This window comes from Pongo abelii, chromosome 4 (assembly GCF_028885655.2).
Source record: "Pongo abelii isolate AG06213 chromosome 4, NHGRI_mPonAbe1-v2.0_pri, whole genome shotgun sequence".
In the NCBI taxonomy this organism is placed as follows: Eukaryota; Metazoa; Chordata; class Mammalia; order Primates; family Hominidae; genus Pongo; species Pongo abelii.
The window spans coordinates 187959788-187985049 of NC_071989.2; the positions used below are offsets into that span (position 1 = coordinate 187959788).

Sequence of the window (25262 nt, forward strand, 5' to 3'; positions counted from 1 at the left end):
GTAGGGCAGAACCTCAGAAGATTAACTTCTGGGGAGGGCAGGAGGCATCAAACACATCACCCAAGGGAGAAGCTTTTCCCCTGGGAAGGGAAAGACTGCAGGATCTGACCACACACAAAAATGTAGGACATCAGAAACTATCCCAGGCAGAATAAAACAAAAGGTAAACAACAGGACTGGGGAAAATACTTCCCACACATGTGACAGACAAAAAGTTAATCTACTTAAGTACACAGACTCTTCAGATGAATAAAACACCCCCAAATCCCAGCAGAATCAAGGGGATGAATAGGCCAAGCACAAAAAATAAAATAATCTCTGTTTACAAATACACATATATTTTTAAATGCAGGCTCACTAACATCAAGGAAATACAACTTACAACAAAAAAACTTATCTCAGTTGTAATTAAATTACCACTGCTCAAAAGGACTCAGTGGTGTGAGGAGGTGGGGAGACAGGCATTTGCTCAGTGAAGCGAGAATAGATGAAACCATAACAGAGAACATTCCAGCGTAGAAAGCTTAACAAATGGGCATATCTGTTGGCCAGGGACTTCGCTTTCAGCAACTCAGCTTAAGGAAATAAGTAAGCACAAGCGATAGATTCAGCTTTATGAATGTGATACAGTTAGTGGTACGTCTGACCTCTAATGAAGAAATAAGTTTTGCTATGTGAATATGTCATATAAATAATAAGTTAGGTAAAATGTGTGTGACAGTCATACGGTACGATGTTATGCAATCATTAAAACAACGTAGTAGACAATTAACTGCTGGGAGAAGACAGTCACATACCTACATGAATTTATGCTAATTTTACATAGTAAAAAAAATGTCCGGGCACGGTGGCTCACGCCTGTAATCCCAGCACTTTGGGAGGCCAAGGTGGGCGGATCACCTGAGGTCAGGAGTTCAAGACCGGTCTGGCCAACATGGTGAAACCACTGTCTTTACTAAAAATACAAAAAAAAAAAAAAATTAGCCGTGGTGGCGCATGCCTGTAATCCCAGCTACTCGGGAGGCTGAGGCAGGAGAATCGTTTGAACTCAGGAGGAGGAGGTTGCAGTGAGCCAAGATCACACCACTGTACTCCAGCCTGGGCGACAGAGTGAGACTCTGTCTCACAATAAATAAATAAATAAATAAAAATAAATCATCTGTGTTAAATATGGACTATTTTGATAAACCAAAAAACATGCTTTTCTAGATGTAAGGAGGAAGATAAGAAAACTGGGCCCAGCAGGGGCTGCTGGAATGGGCAGGTGGGTGGTTGCCTAAACCAAAGAGCCCCTTTCTGTGCCCAGGTGGCCTCGTGAAATGCTCCATTTCCAACCCTCTTCCCTTCCGGCAAGTCTGAGATGAGATGGGCAGCTTCATTTTTCCCATGGAAAAGGGAATATCATGTCTCGTCTTTAACACAGAAAGGAAGCAGCCCCTCCAGTGATTTCCACTGCTCCCGGAGCCACAGGCAGCTCCCCTCCACCTCTGGAAGACTGTGGTGGCCAGCCTTGCTGGCCCCGACTTCCCCTACCTGTGTCCCCTGCTTGACAGCCCAGGCCTTCTCCATTCTTCCAGCCAGCCCCATTCCTGCCTCAGGGCCTTGGCGCCGCCTGCCCCCTCCCCCAAACCTGGAACAGGCTGTCCCTATTCTACCTCCTCCCACATCCTTCCGTTGTCATGAGCCTCAGCTCCCATGATATCTCCCGTGCACCAGCCCCTGAGCTGTATAAAGTGGCCTGCCTTCCCCTACCCTTCTTCCTTCTCTGTCTCATAACTATTTTATTTTTTCATTGCATTTATCATTATTTGAAATGATCCTGTTTGTTTTTCACTTCAGTATCACCTGTGTCCCCCTTCCCAGAATGCAAGGTAGCAGGACTATGTCCTGTCATGCTCACGGCCACACCCCTTGCCTGACATATAATAGACGCCCATAAACACCAGTCCCCTGTATGAATGGCTGCCAGGGGCACCAGACAGAGGAGGGTGGCTATGCCGAGAATCCACCCCATCTCAGCAGCTGAACACAATACACTGCACACCGTGTGTCCTTATTCACACCGTGGTGTGGCGTGGGTCAGGAGGACCCAAGCCTATGTTGTAGCTGCGCCTACTGGGACACGTGGCTTCCAAGGTTTCCGTGGCAGGGGGAGACAGAGATGGAGGGGACTCCAAGCTCTTACCATCCTTGGTCCACAGGTGACCCAGGTCACTTCCTTTCACACAGGACACTAGGCAAAACTGGCCATGCAGCTCCACATCAGCTACAAGGGAGGCTGGGCAGGGGAGGGGAGCACAGGGGTGATCGATGAGGCTCAACTGCCTGTGCCACCCCTGGACCCCATATCCCAGCCCAGGCTCTGCCACAAAGAGATCCCAAAGGGAGTTCTGCAGGCAGAAGTCACCCCAAATGATGAGGGAAACTGAGGCAGTGCAGGGCTGCCAGGGTGGAGCTGTGCCTGCACTCAGCCCGCCTCTGCCTCACCTCCTCCTCAGAGCCTGCATTCCCTGGGTCCCCACCATCGGGGCCCCCACCAGCTCCTCCTCCCAGGGCTCGACGGCCTTTCCCAGGGCACAGGCTGTGCTACCATTCTCTGCATCCAGTTCAGTGGGCAGCTCACTGCCCAGGGCTGGCCCCCAGACTCCGGGCTCGGGATGTGCCGTTGCCCAGCCCCACCTGCTCTACAGCCCCAAACACCTCACTGGGAGCCCAGTCCCAGCTGGCTGCTGCCACCTCTGTCCTTCCCTGCTTTTGCTTTCGCTCCAGCCATGGGGAACCCTGTGACCAGTTGGGACTTACAGGAGGAGTGTGACAAGCCACTGGCCAGGCCTTGGAGGGCCACTTGGGGTTGTGGTTTGAGGCCCCCATAGCACCCAAGTTCAGAGACAGGGCACGTAGGCAGTCCCTCTGTGCACAGACCCAGCCCTGCCCTGTCCAGCACAGCAGCTGCCAGCCACACTATGGCTTCCATCCAGGTGCAAATTAATCCAAATGAAGTACTCTTTGGGGTGGCTACCATAAAAAAGAAAAAAAAGACAAGAGTTGGTGACGATTTGGACAGACTAGAATCCCTGTACACTGTTGGTGGGGGGCAAATGGTGCAGCCACTGTGGGAAACAGCATGGAAACTCCTCAAAAAATTAAAGAAAGAATGAATTACCCTGTGTCCCGCAATTCTACTTGTGGGCATATAGTCAAGAGAACGGAAAGCAGGGTCTGGAACACCCATGTTCATGGCAGCACTATTCGCAGTAGCCCATGAGGGGGCCACCCGAGTGCCCATGGATGGCTGGATAAACAAAATGTGGCTGATCCACCCACACACGGGATACTGGTCCTCCCTGAAAAGGAAGGACATTCTTACACATGCTGCAACATGGATAGCCCCTGAGGACATCATGCGAAGTGAAATAAGCCAGACGCAAAAGGACAATTATTGTTTGATCCACTTATGCGAGGTACCCAGAGTAGTCAAATTCTTAGAAACAGAAAGTGGAGTGGTAGGTGCCAGGAGTCGGGGGGAGGGGAGGAGCAGGGCTGAAACCCAATGGGCACAGTTTCAATTTTACAAGAGGAAGAGTTCTGTGGACGGTGGTGGCGATGGTGGCCCAGCCACGTGAACGTGCTTACGCCACTGAATTGCGCGCTTAAAAATGGTGAAGACGGTGACTTATGTTCTGTATGTTTCACCGCAATTAAAATTTTTTAAATTAAAATTAAAATTCTCTTGGAACAAATAAGTTAAATTAAAAATTCAGTTCTTCAAGGACACCAGCCACACTTCAAGTGCTCCAAAGCCCCGGTGGCTACTGCGCCAGAAAGGGCGAAACGAGCATCTCTGCTCCCCAGCACCGCGGGAAGCTCTGTCGCACAGCAGTGTTCTGGAAGGTCATCCTTTCTCAGAAGCTCCCACTTGCTCAATGCCCCTCCTCCCCAAGACCACCAAAGGGTCCGGCCTTAGATCTGTCCCCAGGACTCTCTAGGCATGCAGAGGCTCTCAGTGAGGACGCAGGGTATTAATTGTCAGGGCAACGCCATGCTCCAAGCATGGCAGCGCCTTATCTCCCTCACCCACGCTGCGCTCTTGTGGTGCGAGCTGGGGCTCAGATCAGAGGCAGAGACCCCCCGCTGACCCTCCGCCGCCGGTCTCCCAAGCCCCGGGACTCTCTGCCATGCCCCGCCGCCTCTGCAGGACACCCCCGCTGTACCCATGACAAGCACACTGTCAACACGTTTGCTGAATGAATCAGTGCTCACTTCTGTGCAACAGGGGACAACAGACACGGCCCAAATACTTTCTCAACTTCTGAGACTTGTCTCCTAAAACGGTTTCTCTGTTGTGATAGCACTCATCTCAATTTAAGAATTTTTAAATTTCTCATTCTTTTCTAGAAACGAACCTTCCCATTATTCAAAATAGGGGGTACGGCTGGATCACTAGGGTTTGAATAAAGTTGGATGGCAAAAGTGAGAGAACGTTCTAGACATCCTCCAACCAGCTGTTGTAACAGAGAGACCCTGGGCACCAGGAGAAAGGCTATCTGCCTCTGCCGGCCTCATGAAGGACTCACCATGGGCCCCACCTTCGGTCAGCACCCCTGGTGGGCTCTCAGAAGTGACCCCTCCTGGACTGTCACTAAAATAGTGCTACTGTCATGATAACAAAATCACATTTTATGTGGAAACTAAAAACGTGTTCACACTACTGAGAGACTGAAAAGCACATTCACTGACATTATCTCATTTAATCACATCAACCCCCACGATGAAAACACTGGCCCATTTTATAGACGAGAAAACCAAGGCTCAGAGGATGGGAGCAGCGTTCCCAACGACGCGCCTGGAAAAGGCGAGGCCTGGAGTCGCCATCGGATTGTAATTCCAAGCCCAGTCCTTTCCCCGCTGGGTTGGAAGGCAATATAATGCTAGGGGAAGAACTCACGTTGTGAAGGCAGCCAAGATTTTGTACCTACCAGTCTCACAGACCTAGCGTGAGGACTTCCCAAGATAATTTAGCATGGCAAGTGCCCAGAGTGGGCCTGGCACAGTCACATAGTAGGGGCTCGATAATTGTAGCCATTATGGTTTGTTATTATTATTATTATTTTATTTTTTTGAGACGGAGTCTCGCTCTGTCGCCCAGGCTGGAGTGCGGTGGTGTGATCTCAGCTCACTGCAAGCTCCACCTCCCGGGTTGACGCCATTCTCCTGCCTCAGCCTCCCGAGTAGCTGGGACTACAGGCGCCCGCCACCACCCCGGCTAATTTTTTGTATTTTTAGTAGAGATGGGGTTTCAGCGTGTTAGCCAGGATGGTCTCGATCTCCTGACCTCGTGATCCGCCCACCTCGGCCTCCCAAAGTGCTGGGATTATAGGCGTGAGCCACTGCGACTGGCCGTTATTATTATTATTGCATTAAAGGTACGTTTCAAAAATAAGATGAGGGTAAGTGTGACAACGCTCTCCCAAATAAAACGAATTCTGCCGATGCAGCGGACTTCAGCCCCTGTACGGATAAGGCTGGGCTCCAGAGGGCTAGCTGACTCATTCAAGACCAGTCAAGAGGAAAGTGAGCATGAAAGTGGGGTCTCTGTCCAGTGTTCAGCTCACTCACAACCCCCCTGCCCCTGAGGTATCTTTTCACCAGGGCCCTGGGGACTCTGACCCATGTGTCAGCTTGGCTCCTGGAGGGGCTCATCCCTGGTCCGAAAAGCAGAGCTGAGCAGCAGACCCCGAGCAGACCTGCACACCCTGCTGCCTGCCTCCAGCCCGGCCCCAGAGGACCTCATTCATCCACAGGTTTGGACACACAGCATGGGGTTCTAGAACTTCCCACCTGCCCGGCTTCCACACCACCTCCAGCCCTCCCCTAAGCCCCGGCTTCCTCCCACAAATACCCGCCTGCTCCCTAATGCCCCACTGGCAGCATCTCACATTCCAGGCCGTGCCCTGGTCCTCCTTCTCACCCCTTCTTTTCCCTGCAGGACTCAGCCAAGCCAGTCTGCTCCCCTGGGAACCTGCATTTTGAAGACTGGACGCCCCTCATCCCCACAGTGGCTCTGACCACATGAGGCAGAGAGAGGAAAGGACTGCACAGCCTCCACCCACACACAGTTCAGCATCCTCGCACCTCCTGCTTAGGTTGTTGGGGGTATGGGATGAGGGGGAGGTGGTTCTTTAATCTCTTAGCATTAGGCAGACAAGGGGCAGGTGCCCAGATGACGGAAGTGGCACATAGACACCCCTTTCAATAGCCCAGACTCACAGGGAGAAAGGAATTCCCTCCCCGATTTTCAATTCCTCCCACTGCCAGCTTCAAGGAGGGGCCCTGGGTTGGTGTCTGGCCCTCGCTCTAATGCACATGAATCTCTACTTTAAGCAGAAAAGGGGCTTCTGTTCGGAGCCAGAGGAAGGCAGGGCTATCTAGCTGGGGCTGAATAACGTCACTTTATGTCTTACTATTATATTAGCTTTTCAGGTAAAATGAGGTTGCCTTTTTAAATAATTTTAGTTTTAAAAGTGGCAAACATCAAGAAAACGTATTTTTCAAATGATGGGACATTGAATGACATCGTCTGGAGTTTGCTAAAACTGCCTTAGCCTATAAAGAGCCTCGCCAAGTTAGAATCACCCACAATTTGCAGATGAGAAAACTGAGGTCAGGGATGGTCAACTTGTCTCACCTGTGGACCCAGCAAGCCTCCCTGAGACTGTGTCACTCACCTCCAGCTAACAAGGAAATCGGCAGAGCCTCAGGGGACCTGGCCCAGCTGGGCCTCTCTGGCCTGCCCAGCCCCTGGTTGACCCTCCGCGCCCCACCCTGCCCCCTCAGCCACCCCACTCACAATGTTCATGAGCGTCAGCAGGTACTTCTGTACATGCTCCTTCCCGTGGAACTGCACCACGGAGTCATCCACGCCCAGCAGGACCTCGATGTTGTAGTCGTCGTCTGCAGCATGCCTGCGTGCCCTCCGCCTCGAGCTGTTGATGCGCTCCTCTAGGACGCCCAGGGCGTGGCTGAGGTTGTTCAGGCTGCCCGGGGAGGCCCCTGCAAGGAGAGGACACCGTCTTCAGCGGCAGGGCAAACCCACCCGGACACAACACCCACCAGGCGCCAGCTTGGCCATCCTCTCATTTAAGACCCATAGCACCCTGAACCGAAGGTATTATTCCATTTTACAGAGGAAAGCGAGGTGCAGAGGAAGGTGGCAGAGACTTGCCAAGCTGTCTCAGACACAGCAGGGCCCAGACAGGCACCTCTGTGACTTCCAGGACTGCTCGCTCCCCAGCCCCTGGTGGCAACCCCAGCCACAGCAGGGGCCACAGTGGCCTCCACACGATGGACCAGGCCTGCTAAGACTGTGAGAGACCCAGCCCAGCATCACCGTCTGCCTTATGGAGCCCAGGGCTGGCATTCAGCCACGGAGAGGCCGGGAATCTAAGCCCGCACTGCCTGATGCTGGAGTGGGCAGAGCCACCTCTTCTCCCCCGAAGGGCTGCCAGGTGCCAAAGGACTGGTGTCCCAGGTGTCACCACCAGCTGTTATGACTGGGGAAACCGAGACCCATCCTGGGCTGTGTATGTTCCCCAGTGTCTCCTTGGGCCCCTCCCAGAACCTTCTGCTAAGTCCTCCACTGACGCGAGGCCCCACATCTCTGGGCCAGGTCCCGGGCCCCTCCCCAGGTGAACTGTACTGCCTCTGGCCTGATGGAATTGTGCAGAGATCAAGATGAACCCCTCTGTGGCAGTTCCGCTGCAGTCGGCCCTGGGCAGGCACTGACCTCCTGCCCCCAGGGTGTGCCCCTGGCCACTCGGGGCTGCCATCCTGGGGAGCCTGCCCCGGATATCGTCCCTGCCTTCTGTGCAGTGCTGTTTCTGCTGTGTTCCGTGTCCTGCGGGCCTGGAGACCACCCTGGACCAGGCTTCAGTTCCTGGCCCTCCACTGCCCGTCTCTAAAAGCCACAGCGAGGCTGGCCAGGCTGACCTTCAGCATTGATGGCAGCCTCAGACCACACTGCCCACTGTCCCCCAAGCCCCAGTGTCCTAGAAGCCCCTGTTCCCTTGCACTGGTCTCTGTCTCTAAGCCAGGTCCCGGCCCCAGGGTCCTGCATCTCCATGGCATTCCCCAGGCAGGTCCTCAGAGACTCCTGGCCCCGGACAGACCCAGGGCTGCATGTCAGCATGCCATCGCTGACCCACAGGGTGGTGGCCAGGCCCCGAGACCCCTGCAGCTGAGGGAGACCAGCGTCCCTGCTGCACCACCTCTCTACAAAGAGTCTTCCAGAACAACACTTTTCACCCCCACCGCCTCTCTCCTGCTGCCTCTTCCAGGCAGGGACAGGCATTCCCTCCCTGTGAGGGTAGCCCGGGACAGGCCCCGGAGGCAGAACAAGGCCCCTGGAGGTGGCAGGGCCACTCGGATAGTGAGGCAGCCTGGCACTGGGCTCTCATCCTGGCACACGCTTCCTCACCCAGTGCTGACAGCAGGCCTCTCGGTGGACATGGCCATTTCCGTTTTACAGATGGGGAGACCCACGGCATCCCAGCGTGGCCGACTCTCAGCCAGGAGCTCTCTCCTTGCACCCTGCAGCCTGGCTCAGACAAGACAGACTGAACATGAGGTTTCAGGCACAAACCTGCAGCCCGGCTGTGGGCAAGACCAAGAGAGACAGTGGAGGTGTGAGGCAGAAGGTGAGGGCTGGGACAGAAAAGAGGAGTAAGTGAGGCCAGGGCTGAGCAGCTGCTGGGGTTCCAGTACCTTCGGGGATCCTTGTGCCACCCCCAGCTCCACAGTTCTGTGTCCCCTCGACACACACACACAAGCACACACACGCACACACACATGCACACACACACACGCACACACGCACACACACAAGCACACACATACGTACACACATGCACACACAAGCACACAACACACGCACACACACACGCACACACAAGTACACACACACATCTACACACATGCACACACACGTGCACACATGCACACAAAGCACACACATGTGCACACATGCACACATGCATACACACATGCACACACACATGCATGTACACAGCAAGGACTGCCCAGGGCCACTCCAGGGACCGGGGAGGGGCCAGCAGGCCTGTGGGCAGGGCCGTGGGGAGCTGAGCAGTCCGCTTAGCTGCCTGGATGATTCAGGACCATCCATGCCGTTCCCAGAGGAAGCGCCAGCGACTCAAGCCTGACAGAGGAGTTGAGGAATCGCCACTCTATTTTTGTACATTTATTTCTTTGCATTTCCAGCGAACAGAGACAGCTCACCTTCAGAATCACCTTGGGAAGCAGAGTGATGGTAATTTCTACAGGAAAACTCTTCCTCCCTGGGGAACAGGCCGGGCATTACCCTCTGCCCTTGTCAAACTAGGGGTCACACACGGGCGGTGCCCTCAGCAAAACCAGACCACAGAGGCACTCGTTGAGGTCACGTGGTGCCATCTGGTTGATAGTATTTGAAAACTGGGAGATTTCATGTTTAAAAAATCTAGAACATCCAGCTTCTCTTGAGGAATTAGGAGATGGGGCCACCCCAGGGGTAGCCCTGGGCTGTGAATTGAGGGGCCACACCTGGAGACAAAACACACAGGGCTTGGCTCATCAGGCCACCTGCCTGCCACCGTCAATGTCATTCTGGCACCAGAAGGCATCACAGTATGTTCTCCTGGCCCTAACCCCAGAGTCCCCACGCAGGGACCCCTCCAGACATTCCCCGTAGGAGGGCACGGGTGCCGCATCGGGACAGAGCTGGGCTGCAGAAGGCATCACAGTATGTCCTCCTGGTCCTAACCCTGGAATCACCATGCAGGGACCCCTCCAGACATTCCCTGTAGGAGGGCACGGGCACCGCGTCAGGACAGAGCTGGGCTGGGGCACGTCTTGAGGCTGCTTCTGCCGAGCAGGCAGAATTTTTAACTAAATTGTGTGTTGCAGGCCCATTAAAAATAGCAAAGATTTCTAAAGATTTAGAATCTGAATTTCACCTGAAATGGAATTATTATTGTTGCCATCATTATTTTAATCATGATAATTTTGGGGGGAAATTTGGAAATTATGTTCTAGAGCACTCCTTCTCCACCCAGGACCAGTGCCTAGAGAGACGGCCCAAGGCCCAAAGGCAAAGTGCGTGAGGAGAGGAAGACACGGGCTTGGGTCACCTGGCAGGTGACAGCCACGCCCTGCGTCTGGCCCCTGGAAGCCTCAGTCGTGCTCAGGCTGGACAGGACAAGGGGAGAAGCCCTAAGGGCAGCGGGATCTGCGATGCCCTCAGGCCTGGGACAACAGGAGCTCTGGCCCAGCCACCCTCCTGTCCTCCTCTGTCCCAGCAAGACCCGGCAGTCAGGCTGAAGCCCCAGCTTGTCAACCACGAGTGCCACCTCAGTTTTCCCCACAATAAGATTGACCCTGACCCTGTCAATCACGAGTGCCACCTCAGTTTTCCCCACAATAAGATTGACTCTGACCCTGTCAATCACGAGTGCCACCTCAGTTTTCCCCACAATGGGCTTAACCCAGGCCTTGAAGAGAGTCTGACCACATGCTGGCCCTTGCAGGCCTGTTCCCCAAATAGAGCCTTGCTACAGGGAGCTCTGGCCGGTGGGCCTGGCATGGTCCTGAGTCGGCTTCCTAGTGATCCCTCTGAAGTCACCCTTGGCCTTGGGCCTGCCCACCCGCACTGGTTGCCTACCTGGTCTAACGGCCCCTGTTCCACTTGGTCCCTCCAAGGCAGAAGGGGGCTATTTGCTGCTCTCTCCTCCTCCCCTGGGAGCTCCCTATGTTTGTAGCCCAGCCCTGCTGAGCTGTGGTGACTGGGAGCTCACACAGCCTCTGCTCTATCCCTCAGCACTGACCCCGCCTGGATGAGTGATCAGCACACCCGTCTGCTGCAGAGGCAGGAGGATGCCGCTGCCCTTGGCCTTCGTTTCCTCTGTGTGCAGCCTTCCCCACGAGAAGGCGCTGGGCCCCCTAGGGGTGCTGATTGACCAGGCCCCAGAAGTCATACCCAGGTGGGCTGCAGCTACCCTGAAGGGAGGTGTCTGTGGCAGGATCCCATCTTTTAAATAGGTAACACAGAGCTTTCGAGTTCCTGGCATTCCCTGTGCTCGGGGCCCCTTTTGGATGGCAGCTGGAGATCTCTTTGCTCACATCACAGCCAAAGAATGACACTGTGGGAAGCACTCCTGAGCCATCCTGCTTCAGAGTCTCTAGAATGGACCAAAAAGACTCCATTGAAGAGTCAATCAACAAACAGGGAGAGGATGGAATGAGGGGAGGCAGCAGTTCTGTCCAGGGAATTCCGTCAGGGGAACAGGTGGGTCACAGTAGCCACGGGCTCATCCACAGTGCCATAGTGCACAGGGCACGTGGGCGAGGGCTGTACCTGCCAGCATACTAGGCACACCCCAAGTCTCCAGGCAGGGGTGTGTGCACAGCCCTTCACAGTGGCAGCTCCATATCCCCAGCAGCCATCCAATCCCCTCGCCAAGGCGGAGGCTCGTCACTATCAGCATATCAACCCATTTTAGCATCAGGGAAACAAACCAAGGAGCAGAAAAATTACATGACTCGGACAAGCCACACCACCAGAGAGGAGGACTGGGCACACACCCAGGCCTCTGAGTCCAACATTGTTTGTCCACATGCCCGGAGCCCTTCTGTACTTCACCAGCACTGAGGGGTGATTTGCGGGAATGAAAATTGTAGAAACAAGTATGATTAGACTAGAGAAGAGAAAACCTGGGACTGAGTCTGTAACCTCGGGAGCATCATGGGATGGTGCAGGCTCTGAGGGTGGGTGCAGTGAGCAGGTGTGGGCTCTGAGGGTGGGTGCAGTGAGCAGGTGTGGGCTCTGAGGGCGGGTGCAGTGAGCAGGTGTGGGCTCTGAGGGCGGGTGCAGTGAGCAGGTGTGGGCTCTGAGGGCAGGTAGGGGCTTTGCAGTGCTAAGGGCGGCTGGGTGTTTGCTGTCCCCTGTGCAAAGCCCAGTCCTAGGCCTTTTCTGGGCTGGCCTCTTCACCTGCGATGCCCTTTCTCCTGCTGCTGCTGTGCTAGCCAAATTTAGGCCCCCTGAAAGACCCAGAAGGAAGGGAGCCCACTGCCTCCCATGGGACTCAGAGCTCTTGGAAGACAGGAGCATGTTCTGCCCCCATCTGCCTCCTCCACAGCCCCACTGCGTAACACTAGGGGACGACAGGGCCAGGGGCCAGGGCAGGGATGCTTAAAACCTGAGGACCACACTGTTCAGTGACAGGGCCGACTGCTGTCCCCTCTCCATGGGATGGCCGTCCCCTCATTGCTCTCTTCTTTCAGGTGTCTGCTGAAATGTCAGCTCCTAAGGGAGAACTTTCCTTATTTCATCCTAAATTGAAATCACCCCTCCCCTGATTTCTCCCGACAGCACACCGTGCTCTTCCTTCCTGTGACACTCCACTGCAGGCAGGTCTTGTCTCATTTGTGAATTTGCCTGGGCATTAACTGACTTTCCCTCTCAGATAGAGAACCCTGGGGGATGGAGACCATGGGGTCTGGTGTGCCTCAGTTTCCCCAGTGCCCCACAGGTAACCGCAGGGCTGTGAGGGGCCTGGAGCCATGGCAGAGGGGTGCTCTGGGAACAGAGGGCCCAGCAGAGGCGAGCTGGGGGCCTCTGGGGAGCTGGGAACTGGAATAGAAGAAGAGGCAGGTGCAGCAGGGCTGGAGGGGCCACACTGGGGGCGGAGAACTGAGAACAGGAGCAAAAGTGTGGTGATGGTTGGAGGAACATGAGATGGAACAAAATCCAGCTACAAATTACTTGCATATGGCATAACCAAGTCAAAATGACCAGGAGGAGTTAAAACAAGTGGGGCAAAGATACGTACCATGTAATTGCCAACCAAGGCATTTAAGGAGACAAACTGATACAACAAACAACTCATGGAAAAAATACAAAAGATACGAAACTTTATGCCCCTAACAGCTTCAACCTGATGCAAGGAAGGAGAGACAAGGCCACAGTGATAGGAGCACTGTAATATATTTATTCCAGACAAGTTTGATACAGCATTAGGTAGGGATACAAATTATTTGAGTTAATAGGAAAACCTAACTTTCAAACCCAACAGCCAGAACACGTGACCTTGTCAGTCACATACGGGAGAAATTCCACATTTTACCACGTTAGGACACAACTCAAAAACCGTGCCCACAGTCACCATTACTGAGACACATTAGGACACAACTCAAAAACCGTGCCCACAATCACCATTACTCAGACAAAATCAGAGACAACAATAAAACCCTAAACCCTAAACATCTGAAATTAAAAGCACAGTTCTAATGGCCTAGACTAAATAGAAAATATACATTCCACTCATGGCTCAAGTAGAAAACCTGAATAAACCAATAACCTCAGAAGAAATTGAAAGAGCAGTCAAAGAAATGCTTCCACAGAAGAGTTTAACCAAACCCACAAGGAATAGATACTCATCTTACATAAAATAAAAATGCAAAGATCAATACTTTCCTTGAACATAGGAATAACCAGCTAGAAAGTGGAGTGGAAAAAAGAGCTTATCAACTATAACAGCAAGACTCCCAAGTATCTAAGAATAAACAAAAACTAATGAATGTTCAACGAATACACAAAAAGTAGTATAATATAGTCTAAGATCTCCAAAAACACAAAAGAAGACCTCAGTAAATGAAGATACATTGACATAATCCTGGACTGGAAGTTGATCCTCCTCCAAATGAATCAAGAAATTTAGCATAATCTCCATCAAATAATTATTAAAACCCAACAAAGTGATTCCAACATTCATCTGGAAGACTACATGTGACACCAGACAGAAAAATAATGAAAAAGAATGATAATGAGGAGGCATGTTTTTTTTCAAATTAATGCAATGTATTATAAAATAATATTAATGAAAACGTAGTTGTGTCAGTGTCATGAAAGAAACAGATCAATGGAGCTGAATAAAACTTCCAAAAACAGGCTGGGTGCAGTGGCTCACACCTGTAATCCCAGTACTTTGGGAGGCCGAGGTGGGTGGATCACCTGAGGTTGGGAGTTTGAGACCAGCCTGACCAATATTGAAAAACCCTATCTCTACTAAAAATACAAAATTAGCTGGGCGTGGTGGTGCATGCCTGTAATCCCAGCTATTCAAGGAGGCTGAGGCAGCAGAATCGCTTGAACCGGGGAGGCGGAGGCTGTGGTGAGCCGAGATCGTGCCATTGCACTCCAGCCTGGGGGACAAGAGTGAAACTCCGTCTCAAAAAAACAAAACAAAACAAAACAAACTTCCAAAAACAGATCCAAGAATATGTGGCGCTTCCAGGTTAAAATGGAAGATTGAACACAGATATCTGATTTGGTTCCTTTCTAGAATCCCATTAAAAGTTTAGTAAAGAAATTTAAAAAAAATTTAAAGTCACAAGCCTCCAAGGATAGGCAGAGCAGGAGGGGAAGAAATAACAAGAGAACTGTGGGAGGCTGGAAACAGATGGGCAAGTGGTAACAGACTTGGTATACTAAGAAAGCTGAATCCCAGGCTGGCCACAAAGACAGCACATTCTACAAAGTCTCCCGGAGAATAAGAAGAGGGGAAAATCAGGTTACAGGAGAGGTCATAGACAAAGAATTGGAATCAGAATGACTCAGAGTTCTCAAAAGCAGCATTCGATGCACGAAAACAGTGGAGCAAAGCCTTCAGAATTCTGAAGGAAAATGATTGTCCAACTGGAATTCTGCATCCAGACACATTCCCTATCAAGTATGAAAGTGGAATAAGGACATTTCTAGACATGTCAGTTCTCCAAAGATTTACCTGACAAGCACTCCTCTCAAGAAGCTCCTGAAAGGTGTGCGCCATCAAAAACAAAAGAGGCAACAAAGAAAGAGTAAGACACAGATACAGAAAATGGGAGCCCAACACAGATAGAGAAAATGGGAGCCCAACACAGAAGACACAGCCTGGGAGGCCCATGGAGGGCGGCGAGAAGTGACCCTGAGGTGATGGCTCTGGGGTGATGGCTGTGCACCAGATGTGGAGAGCGACTGAGCCATACTGAGCAGTGTGACCCAAGGGGTGAACTGTCTTCACCAGGCCATCTGTAGCCTGGGGACAAAATGCCCAGGAGAGCCTGGTCTAGGTTCTTGGCAGTACTTGGCTTGGCCATGTGCCGATGAGGGGCGCTCCCCTTCTCTGCTGAGGATGCACAACATTCACAGAAGTTTCCAGCTTTCCCCCCGCCGAGAGCTGGAGGCAGGCCGTGGCAAGCTTAGAAGCAGGATGTACAGGTCAGCCCCCTCCCTCTGACTATTTCCGCTGCAGGTCCAGCGCATGGTCCCCACCTGGGCCCTGCCAGGTGCCTGACTGTGCTGAGCCCAAGACTCCCTCGAGACCTTGCTCATGACTTCCCCAGGAGGGGCCTTGTCAGTTCCCAGAGAAGCAGTAATCAAACCACGACCTGGAGACCGATCTGCTCACCTCCGGAAGCCTCCATCCAGCGGGGGCAGTGCTGTCCTCTCCTTACACCGCCGGTGTGTGCCAGCTCTCCACTTTAATATTAATCATCTTTGATATTCATTTGCATATAATTATAAATAGTTGCTCAAGTAGCGATATAGTAAATAAAATTAGTAAATGATAAAGGTAGCAAACGGTGCTAGGAAACGGCAGAGGTGGAGCAGGAGGGGACAATCTGGCAGTCTGGCACTACTGAGGGGATGATGAGGAAGAGCACCATGTGGCTCATATCCTAAAGATACAGAATGTCTATCGGATATCCCAGTGCCCTCCTTGGACTGACCCTTGGCCCGTGGGCCATTGTTCGGCCCCATGGACTGGCTTGCAGATGGGCAAACTTGCACAGGTCTGTAAGGAGGCGATGGGGAGCTGCCCCTTGCAGCATTGCTTGGGTGCAGTGAGGGGAGCTGCAAACAACACGGGGGTCATCAGTGGGTGAGAGGAGAAGCAGATGTGGCGGGGGCATCCCACAAAGTGCTACCAAGGTTAGAAGTTTGACATCTACATAGATGGATGGATCATAAAAACAGAGTGCCAAGTGCAAAAGGTAACAAACAGAATGAGACAGACAATTCAGAGCGACTTACGTGAATTACGGATACACAGACGCAAGACAGCAACACTCATGTTGCAAAAATGTACACTAAGGACAGGATACGGTTTGATCACCTGAAATGGTTGCTCACTGCAGGAGAAAATCAGAAGGATGAGAGCAGGCTGGGGAGATAAATGGCTTTTGTTTCTTTCTTTCTTTGTTTTAATGATGTTAGGGCAACTGGTTAGAGGGAGGAAAAGGTCAAATTTTGACCTCATGCCTTAAGCAAAAACAGATTCCAAGTGGATGAGATGATCAAAAGGAAGTCATAGAAGTGCTAGAAGAAAATGTAGCTAGGCACTTTTTATAATCTTGCTGTTGGGCGGGCTTTGGGTTCCAAGCCCAGGGCTCTTTCCCAGCCCTCTCCTTAGCTGCCCCATCCCCTGTGAGCAGTTTCCCACTCTGCCAGACTCTGCTGGCTGAATGCAAAGGCAGATAGCACACTTGCTAGGGGATGGTGTGAGGGTGGATGGGCACACTCACTAGGGGATGGTGCAAGGGGGGGATGGACACACTCACTAGGGGATAGTGCAAGGGGGGGATGGGCACACTCACTAGGGGATGGTGCAAGGGGGGATGGACACACTAGGGGATGGTGCAAGGGGGGATGGGCACACTCACTAGAAGATGGTGCAAGGGGGGATGGGCACACTCACTAGGGGATAGTGCAAGGGGGGGATGGACACACTCACTAGGGGATGGTGTGAGGGTAGATGGGCACACTCGCTAGGGGATGGTTAAAGGGGGGGATGGGCACACTCGCTAGGGGATGGTGCAAGGGGGGATGGGCACACTCGCTAGGGGATGGTTAAAGGGGGGATGGGCACACTCGCTAGGGGATGGTGCAAGGGGGGATGGGCACACTCACTAGGGGATGGTGCAAGGGGGGATGGGCACACTCACTAGGGGATGGTGCAAGGGGGGGATGGGCACACTCACTAGGGGATGGTGCAAGGGGGGGATGGGCACACTCACTAGGGGATGGTTAAAGGGGGGGATGGGCACACTCGCTAGGGGATAGTGCAAGGGGGGGATGGACACACTCACTAGGGGATGGTTAAAGGGGGGATGGGCACACTCGCTAGGGGATAGTGCAAGGGGGGGATGGACACACTCACTAGGGGATGGTTAAAGGGGGGGATGGGCACACTCGCTAGGGGATAGTGCAAGGGGGGGATGGACACACTCACTAGGGGATGGTGCAAGGGGGGGATGGACACACTCACTAGGGGATGGTGCAAGGGGGGATGGACACACTAGGGGATGGTGCAAGGGGGGGATGGGCACACTCACTAGGGGATGGTGCAAGGGGGGGATGGGCACACTCGCTAGGGGATAGTGCAAGGGGGGGATGGACACACTCACTAGGGGATGGTTAAAGGGGGGGATGGGCACACTCGCTAGGGGATAGTGCAAGGGGGGGATGGACACACTCACTAGGGGATGGTGTGAGGGTGGATGGGCACACTCACTAGGGGATGGTGCAAGGGGGGGATGGACACACTCACTAGGGGATGGTGTGAGGGTGGATGGGCACACTCACTAGGGGACAGTGCAAGGGGGGGATGGACACACTCACTAGGGGATGGTGTGAGGGTGGATGGGCACACTCACTAGGGGATGGTGCAAGGGGGGGATGGACACACTCACTAGGGGATAGTGCAAGGGGGGGATGGGCACACTCACTAGGGGATGGTGCAAGGGGGGATGGACACACTAGGGGATGGTGCAAGGGGGGATGGACACACTAGGGGATGGTGCAAGGGGGGATGGGCACACTCACTAGAGGATGGTGCAAGGGGGGATGGGCACACTCACTAGGGGATGGTGTGAGGGTAGATGGGCACACTCGCTAGGGGATGGTTAAAGGGGGGGATGGGCACACTCGCTAGGGGATGGTGCAAGGGTGGATGGGCACACTCGCTAGGGGATGGTTAAAGGGGGGGATGGGCACACTCGCTAGGGGATGGTGCAAGGGGGGATGGGCACACTCGCTAGGGGATGGTTAAAGGGGGGGATGGGCACACTCGCTAGGGGATGGTGCAAGGGGGGATGGGCACACTCGCTAGGGGATGGTTAAAGGGGGGGATGGGCACACTCGCTAGGGGATGGTGCAAGGGGGGATGGGCACACTCGGGGATGGTGCAAGGGGGGATGGGCACACTAGGGGATGGTGCAAGGGGGGATGGGCACACTCGCTAGGGGATGGTGCAAGGGGGGATGGGCACACTCGCTAGGGGATGGTTAAAGGGGGGGATGGGCACACTCGCTAGGGGATGGTGCAAGGGGGGATGGGCACACTCGTTAGGGGATGGTTAAAGGGGGGGATGGGCACACTCACTAGGGGATGGTGCAAGGGGGGATGGGCACACTAGGGGATGGTGCAAGGGGGGAAGGGCACACTCGCTAGGGGATGGTTAAAGGGGGGGATGGGCACACTCGCTAGGGGATGGTGCAAGGGGGGGATGGGCACACTCGCTGGGAGATGGTGTGGGGGGGACAGGCACACTCGCTAGGGGATGGCGCAAGGGAAGATGGGCACACTTGCTAGGGGATGGCCTGAGGGCGGACAGGCACACTCACTAGGTAGGGGATGGCCTGAGGGCAGACGGCACACTCACTGAGGCACCTGCACACAGACAGAGGTGCTGTGCTACTGTGTCCACCTGCCAACCGTGTGGATGGGAACAAATCATCCTCTTTTTCCAGTGCTTAGGAGTCCCCAAAACGTAAGTCCTAATGAGCGCCCTGCAGAGCCAGAACTGCCATACTGCCCAGAAGAGGAGAGGGAGGCTCAGGAAATTAGACTAAGGCCATGATGTTGGCAAATAGCCAGGCCAGAATGCCAGCCCAGTTCCTGCGTACAAGCACTGCCAGGGCCTGGGGCCACCACCAGGCCCAGGAGGACCAAAGCCTGGAGCACCAGCAGCCTCTCTTCCAACATGAGGAGCCCCACCCAGGGGAGGTCAACGGGAGCAAGGTCATCCCCTCCATTTGTTACCAACCAAGAGACAGTCGCTGTGTGGCTGTGCATTCCCCTAGAGATAATCATTAAGATGAAATATGTTTATGTGGAAGTATAATCAGGACACGGCAGAAAGCCCTGCTTGGAAGCAGACAGGCTCTTTGGAGGCTCTGGGAAGCAGAAGGCAGGCTCAGCCCCACGGGGGCCATCAGCACAGAGCCCCACTGGTGTACTTTATTAAAAGATGCTCATTAGGATTATTACATCCCAGCCCTTTATAACTTTATTACTGACTTTGAATTAATTTTTGCAACTTCAACAGACACAGCTCATCCAGTGCCATTTTTATGACCTGAGGTGGATCGGAGCGTGGGGCGGGGCCGGCCTGGCCATCAGGAGCGCATCAGGAACAGCTGCGCTGAATCTCAGGTGCAGTCCTGACAGTTCTCTAAACTCCCATGGGATGCGCTGCCCCACGGACAGATGGACGCTCCAGCCCAGGCCTGCTCAGCCTTAGTTGCGCTTTAGGGAGAAAAAGGAAGCACTAAAGGAGAGAAGGCCTCTCCGGGCCAGTCCTCAGAACATACCCCCACACAGCAGAGGACAAAGGACACCCCTCAGTGGTGGACACAGAAGGTCCTGGCCTGCCCAGCACCTGCACACCCTCACAGAGCCACCTGGGGTTGTGCAGCACGGTGGCCTGCCCTGTCGGCCATTACACCTTTTCTGCTAGTAAACCACCCTCCCCTACTTGCACCCCATATGGCTCATGGGGAGCCAACCCCACTGCACCCCAGCTCCAGGAGTGCCAAGGGGTCCTGTTAGGCCACTGGAACCCGATGCTGTGTGTTGGTGTGCACAGGAAGACTCCCGTGCTTTCCTCTCTGCTGGGAAAATGTGATTCTGGGGCTGCTAAGTACCTCCTTCTCCCAGGAACAGCAGAGGCGAGAGATGAGGGCAGCCCTGTGTGCTGCTGACACTGTTCAGGTCCCCAAATCCAGCTATGGCTGAAGCTGATGCACCCCTGGACATTCTAATTCTTTGAGTTACTTCATTTAGCTTTCTGTCTCTTGCAACCACGAGAGTCCTGTGTGCCCTTACAAACACAGACACAGCCGAATGTGCTGGCCTGAGAGAGACACCATGGTTTGGCTTTGCAGCCAGAGCTCTCTTAAAAGATTGAGGCATCAGACCAGGCCACTCTCTTCTGCCCTGTGCCTGCACCTCCCAGTGTGGGGCGAGGAGAAGGTCTGCTGTGTATTTAAGGTCTATGACCAGAAAAGGGGCCGGGCTCTGGCCCGGCTCCCAGATACGTGTCCTTGGGAAATGGTGCCCAGTGTGAGGCTGCTGAGGTTGAGCCCAAGCCAGCAGGGCCACGCTGAGTGACCAGTAGCTGTGCGAGCGCCTCTGAGGTGTCCTGCAGCAGGGCTGGGGCCTCCTGTCTACAGCTCCCACAGAGGTTCCCAAACACAACTTCCCCCTCTTCCCCCCAGGGCTGGGGCCTCCTGTCTACAGCCCCCACAGAGGTTCCCAAACACAACTGCCCCCTCTTCCCCCCAGCACCCGCCGAACTGCCGAGGCTTCTCTGCGCCTGCTCCATGCCACTCTCCAGCGGCCCCTGCAGCCCACTCACCTCCAAGGATTCACGGGGGTCTCAGGGCCTTCAGAGGCTGGGGCCCGGTGAGAAGAGCCGGCAAGCCCTGCCCCTGCCTAGCATCTTTTTAAGCCGGGGAGGGTCCCCAGGACTCACCACAGCCCCCAGGGCTCCAAGCCTTCCCTCTGCTGGGCAGTTGGCCCAGGGAAGGGGAGCTGGCCTGGGTAATCTCACGGGGGCACCACAGCACACGGTAGCCAAGTGGTGGGGGCCAATGGAGAGGCCGGCAGGTCTTCTATTGAAAATATTCACTGTGGACTTCAGAACAAAACAAAGATCCCCACGGGTCCCAACGGAAGGGAGAATTCCCAGGGATTGTGTTCTGAACGCAGGGGAGGTGGGGGCCGGCAAGTGGGGTGCTGACAGCCAGTGCCACGGGACCCATGGGGCCAGAGCCTCGGTCAGTGGCTCAGCAGATGACAGGTGGAAAATCCCTGTCACCAGCCTGGTACATGCTCCAGAGCCCCTGATTTGGACATCTGGAAGCCTGGCATTGCTCCCCGGAAGGCCTCAGGTACCTTACGCTCAGAAGGTCCAGGGCCTGCTGCCTCCTGTGCCTGCACGTGCACCTCCGGCTGCACTGCCAGCTGCATCGTCCACCTAGGGAGTGGCGCCCGCATGCAGCCAGGCCCACGCCAGGAGCAGGGCCTGCCCCTCCGCCTCCCTCAAAGGCAGCTCCCTCCTCACTCCTCAGGGTCTCTGGAAACTACTCCTCCACCCTCTATGCCCTCTGTACTGCCCACGCTCCTGACTCCAGCAGAATCTGCGCCTCCTCCGTCTCTGCACTCTTCAAATCCAAGTTCCAAGGCATTTCTCTACCTGCCAACCTCAGTTTCCCTTGTCGCGGCCTTCATGTCCTTTGATGTTGAGCCCTGCGTTCATGCAGGGTGGGCGTGGGCCCTGCAGGGGTGAGGTCCTGGTCCCCTGGGAAGGGCTTGCAGCCAACACAAGCGGGAGGTCTCAGATGCTGCCCAACCCTGTGCAAATGAGGCCCTCTGCTACCCGGCCATGAGCCACGTGCAGGCACACAGCAGTGCTGGGGTGCTGGGGCCGAGCACAGGCTCTTCCTAGCTGATTGTGGGACCTGGGGCGGCACTGCACGGTGGGCCAGACTGTGCCACCAAGCTGCCTTCCTAGGAGGAAGAGTTCCCCAGATGCCCTGGCACCAGGGACTTCACACACCTCCTGTTTCTTCTTCATGGTGGCCGGTGGAGTGGGCATGGGACCTCTAATGCAAATGAGGGAACAAGCCCTTGGCCCAGGCAACAGGCATCCCTGCGTGACCCCAGCATCTGGCTCTGTCCCCTGCATCCCGAGCTTCCAGTGGCCCATGGTGGTGATTGTACCTGGTCCAGCAGCCAAGCGGGAGCTGAAGGTACCAGGGCCCTGGCCCAGCTGAGGACCTTGCTGCTGTCACCCACCATAACCCTTGGGCACAAAGACCCCTCACTTTCAGTCATGGCACCAAGCACAGTCCCTGTGTCTGTCCAGGGCCTGCTCAAGGAGCAGGAGTGACCGAGGACAACCCTGGGGACTACCTGGGGCTGGGGTGGTGGGGCCTGGGGCCTCTTGACGCTCCCATGCCCTGACGTCCCATCCTCCAGGACGCTCCCATGCCCCTGTGCCTCCTGAGGGGGCAGGGAAACCCCGTGTGGGTGGGCAGCAGCCAGGCTCCCTGGATCTGCCCAGAGAAGAGCCCCCCACAGAGGTGATGCGATGCTCACCATGCCCCCCTCAGCTCAAGATCCTGGAACTTCCCAGACCCTCAGCCCTCTCTCCCAGTGAGTGTCAGGGACCTCCCTCTCCCCTCAGGCTGCTGGGCCCTCAAACCACATGTCCTCCTTCCCTCTGCTCCAGCCCCCCATGGGGCTGAGGAGCAGGCCTGCCCAACCTTTGTTTCTGGCCTCTCCTGTCCTTCACGCCTGGCTGTGGGATCTTCTCTCAGACCTGCCTCTCCCACGGGTAAATCCCAAGGTGCAGACTCAGAGACAGCACCGAGAGGCCCCCAGTGCAGCCGCCACTCTGAGCCCAGGCCATCCAACCCTGCAGGGACGGGAGGTTCCTCCCATTTGTCTTCCTGTGTGAACTCCGCGGGTCCAGAAGCCTGGGTTTGGGGGTGGTGACAATTGGCCCTGGTGGACCCCACACACTCCTGTCCCATGATGCTTCCTGCCCTAGAATACCCCAGCTGCAGTTGAGGAGGGAAGGGGCGCCTCATACTCCCCACACAGCACCCAGACCATGGTGTTGACAAGGCTTAATTTGATCAGCCCTATTTCGAGAAGGGAGGAAATCAGAAATCAGAGTGAGTGCTGAGTCCTGAAAATTTAATCCCCGAGGCAGCCTCACAGGGGCCTTTCCTCACCAACTGGGGGGGTGGCAGGGATGCACTCCAAGCCCAGATCCCGGGGCCACCCTGAGAACCAGGAGGGGAAGGAGGGCCGCCCTTCCTGCAGAGAGAATGGCAAAGGCCCTGCTCGCCGGGCCCCAGCTGCCGCCAACACTGCAAGGGCTCAGAAGACTGGACCAGCAGCTGGCCAGGCAGAAACTATAACAATTATCCTAATTCTTCTTTAAAAGGCTGGGGTTTCCTTTTCTTGCTTAAAAGCTGGTGTGACCCTTCCAGGTAGCAGCCAGAGGCAGGCCTGTGGCTCACTGAGATGGGCTGGGTGGGTGGCCCTCTGGCCCATGCTCGTCAACCAGCTGCCCACGTGCTCCCGCCTGCCCTGCGGAGGTGACGCGGCTGCCATCACGGCCATGCATGTTGTGAACTGACTCCTGCCAAGCCCTGAGAGGGCATCAAGTCTGGCAGCAGCCCCTGCAGGGCCCAGCTGCCTCTGAAGCTCCAGCATGCTTCTCCCAGGGCAGGGGCACCCTCCACAGAGCCCCCGGTCCTGCTGCCACTTTCTGCCGGGCAACCCCTCCCTCTGCTTCCAGATCCAGCCTGACTTTCCTCCTGTTTGCAACAGTTCCTACCTGCCCGCCCTGGGCCCATGCCCTCCACCAGGACAATCACTGTCTCCTTCTCTGGCTCCCAAAACCTTCATTTTCATTCGTTTGTTCATTGTTCATTCACTCGTCAGGTATTTTGGTAACTACCATTTGCCAGGCCTTGCGTGGCACCACCTCCAGGAGAGCGCTCTGGGGTGTCACCATCACAGGCTGGCCTGCTTGGTGATCACTCCTCAGACACATGCACACACACACATGCACACACGCACATGCACGCAGTCACATACACACATGCATACTCACACACGAATGCACTCACACACGCACACACACGAATGCACTCACACACGCACACTCTACAAGAATGCACTCACACACATGCACACTCACACACGAATGCACTCACACATGCACACTCACACACGAATGCACTCACACTCACATGCACACTCACATGCACACTCACACACAAATGCACTCACACATGCACACTCCACAAGAATGCACTCACACACACGCACACTCCACAAGAATGCACTCACAGGCACACTCCACAAGAATGCACTCACACACACGCACACTCCACAAGAATGCACTCACACACGCACACTCCACAAGAATGCACTCACACACACGCACACTCCACAAGAATGCACTCACACGCACACTCCACAAGAATGCACTCACACACACGCACACTCCACAAGAATGCACACACATGCACACTCCACAAGAATGCACTCACACACGCACATTCCACAAGAATGCACTCACACACATGCACACTCACACACGAATGCACTCACACATGCACTCACACACATGCACACACACACGAATGCACTCACACACTCACATGCATACTCACGCACACTCACACATGAATGCACTCACACACATGCACACTCCGCAAGAATGCACTCACACACATGCACACATGCAAATGCACTTGGACACACACATGCACACACACAAATGCACTCACACTCACACACACACTCACACGCAAATGCACTCACACATGCAGACTCATGCAAATGCACTCACAAGCACACTCACACGTGAATGCACTCACACACATGCACACTCACGTGAATGCACTCACATGCACACTCACATACGAATGCTCTTACACACACATGCACGCAAACGCACATGCATACATTAATCACATGTGAGTATATATGAGTGCATGTGCATGTATGTGAGTCTATGGATGTGTGTGTATGTCACACGTATGTGCATATGTGACATGCACACTCATGCACACACATGCACACACACAAACGTGCACATGCACACACACAGGCTCTACAGTGAACTCCTGGAAGACTGAGGTGGCCCTTGACCCCCCCTCTAAGTCCCCAGGTACCCACATGGGGCTTGGCAAAATGAATAAATAGGCCAAAAACGCCTGTTGGATAAATGGAAAACTGTAGTTATCCTTATGCTACTTCTGAGCAGGCGGAGACAGGACAGGGTAGGACGAGGCGCAGCGTGAATGCGGGCAGAGTGTGTGTATCTCCTTGGTGGGAGCAGTTGGCCGTGGAGCCTGCATTGGTT

At 54.5% G+C, this 25262-nt stretch overlaps 1 protein-coding gene across 2 annotated transcripts in view; it reads right to left on the reverse strand.

The window, feature by feature from the left end:
* The window catches only part of ADAMTS2 (ADAM metallopeptidase with thrombospondin type 1 motif 2), a 237810-nt gene that overhangs the window by 90835 nt on the left and 121713 nt on the right, over positions 1-25262 (reverse strand). For both annotated transcript variants that reach the window (XM_009241356.4, XM_024246986.3), the window contains one exon: positions 6848-7050. In XM_009241356.4, the coding sequence (XP_009239631.4) occupies positions 6848-7050 (203 nt within the window). The remainder of the gene's footprint in view (positions 1-6847; positions 7051-25262) is intronic.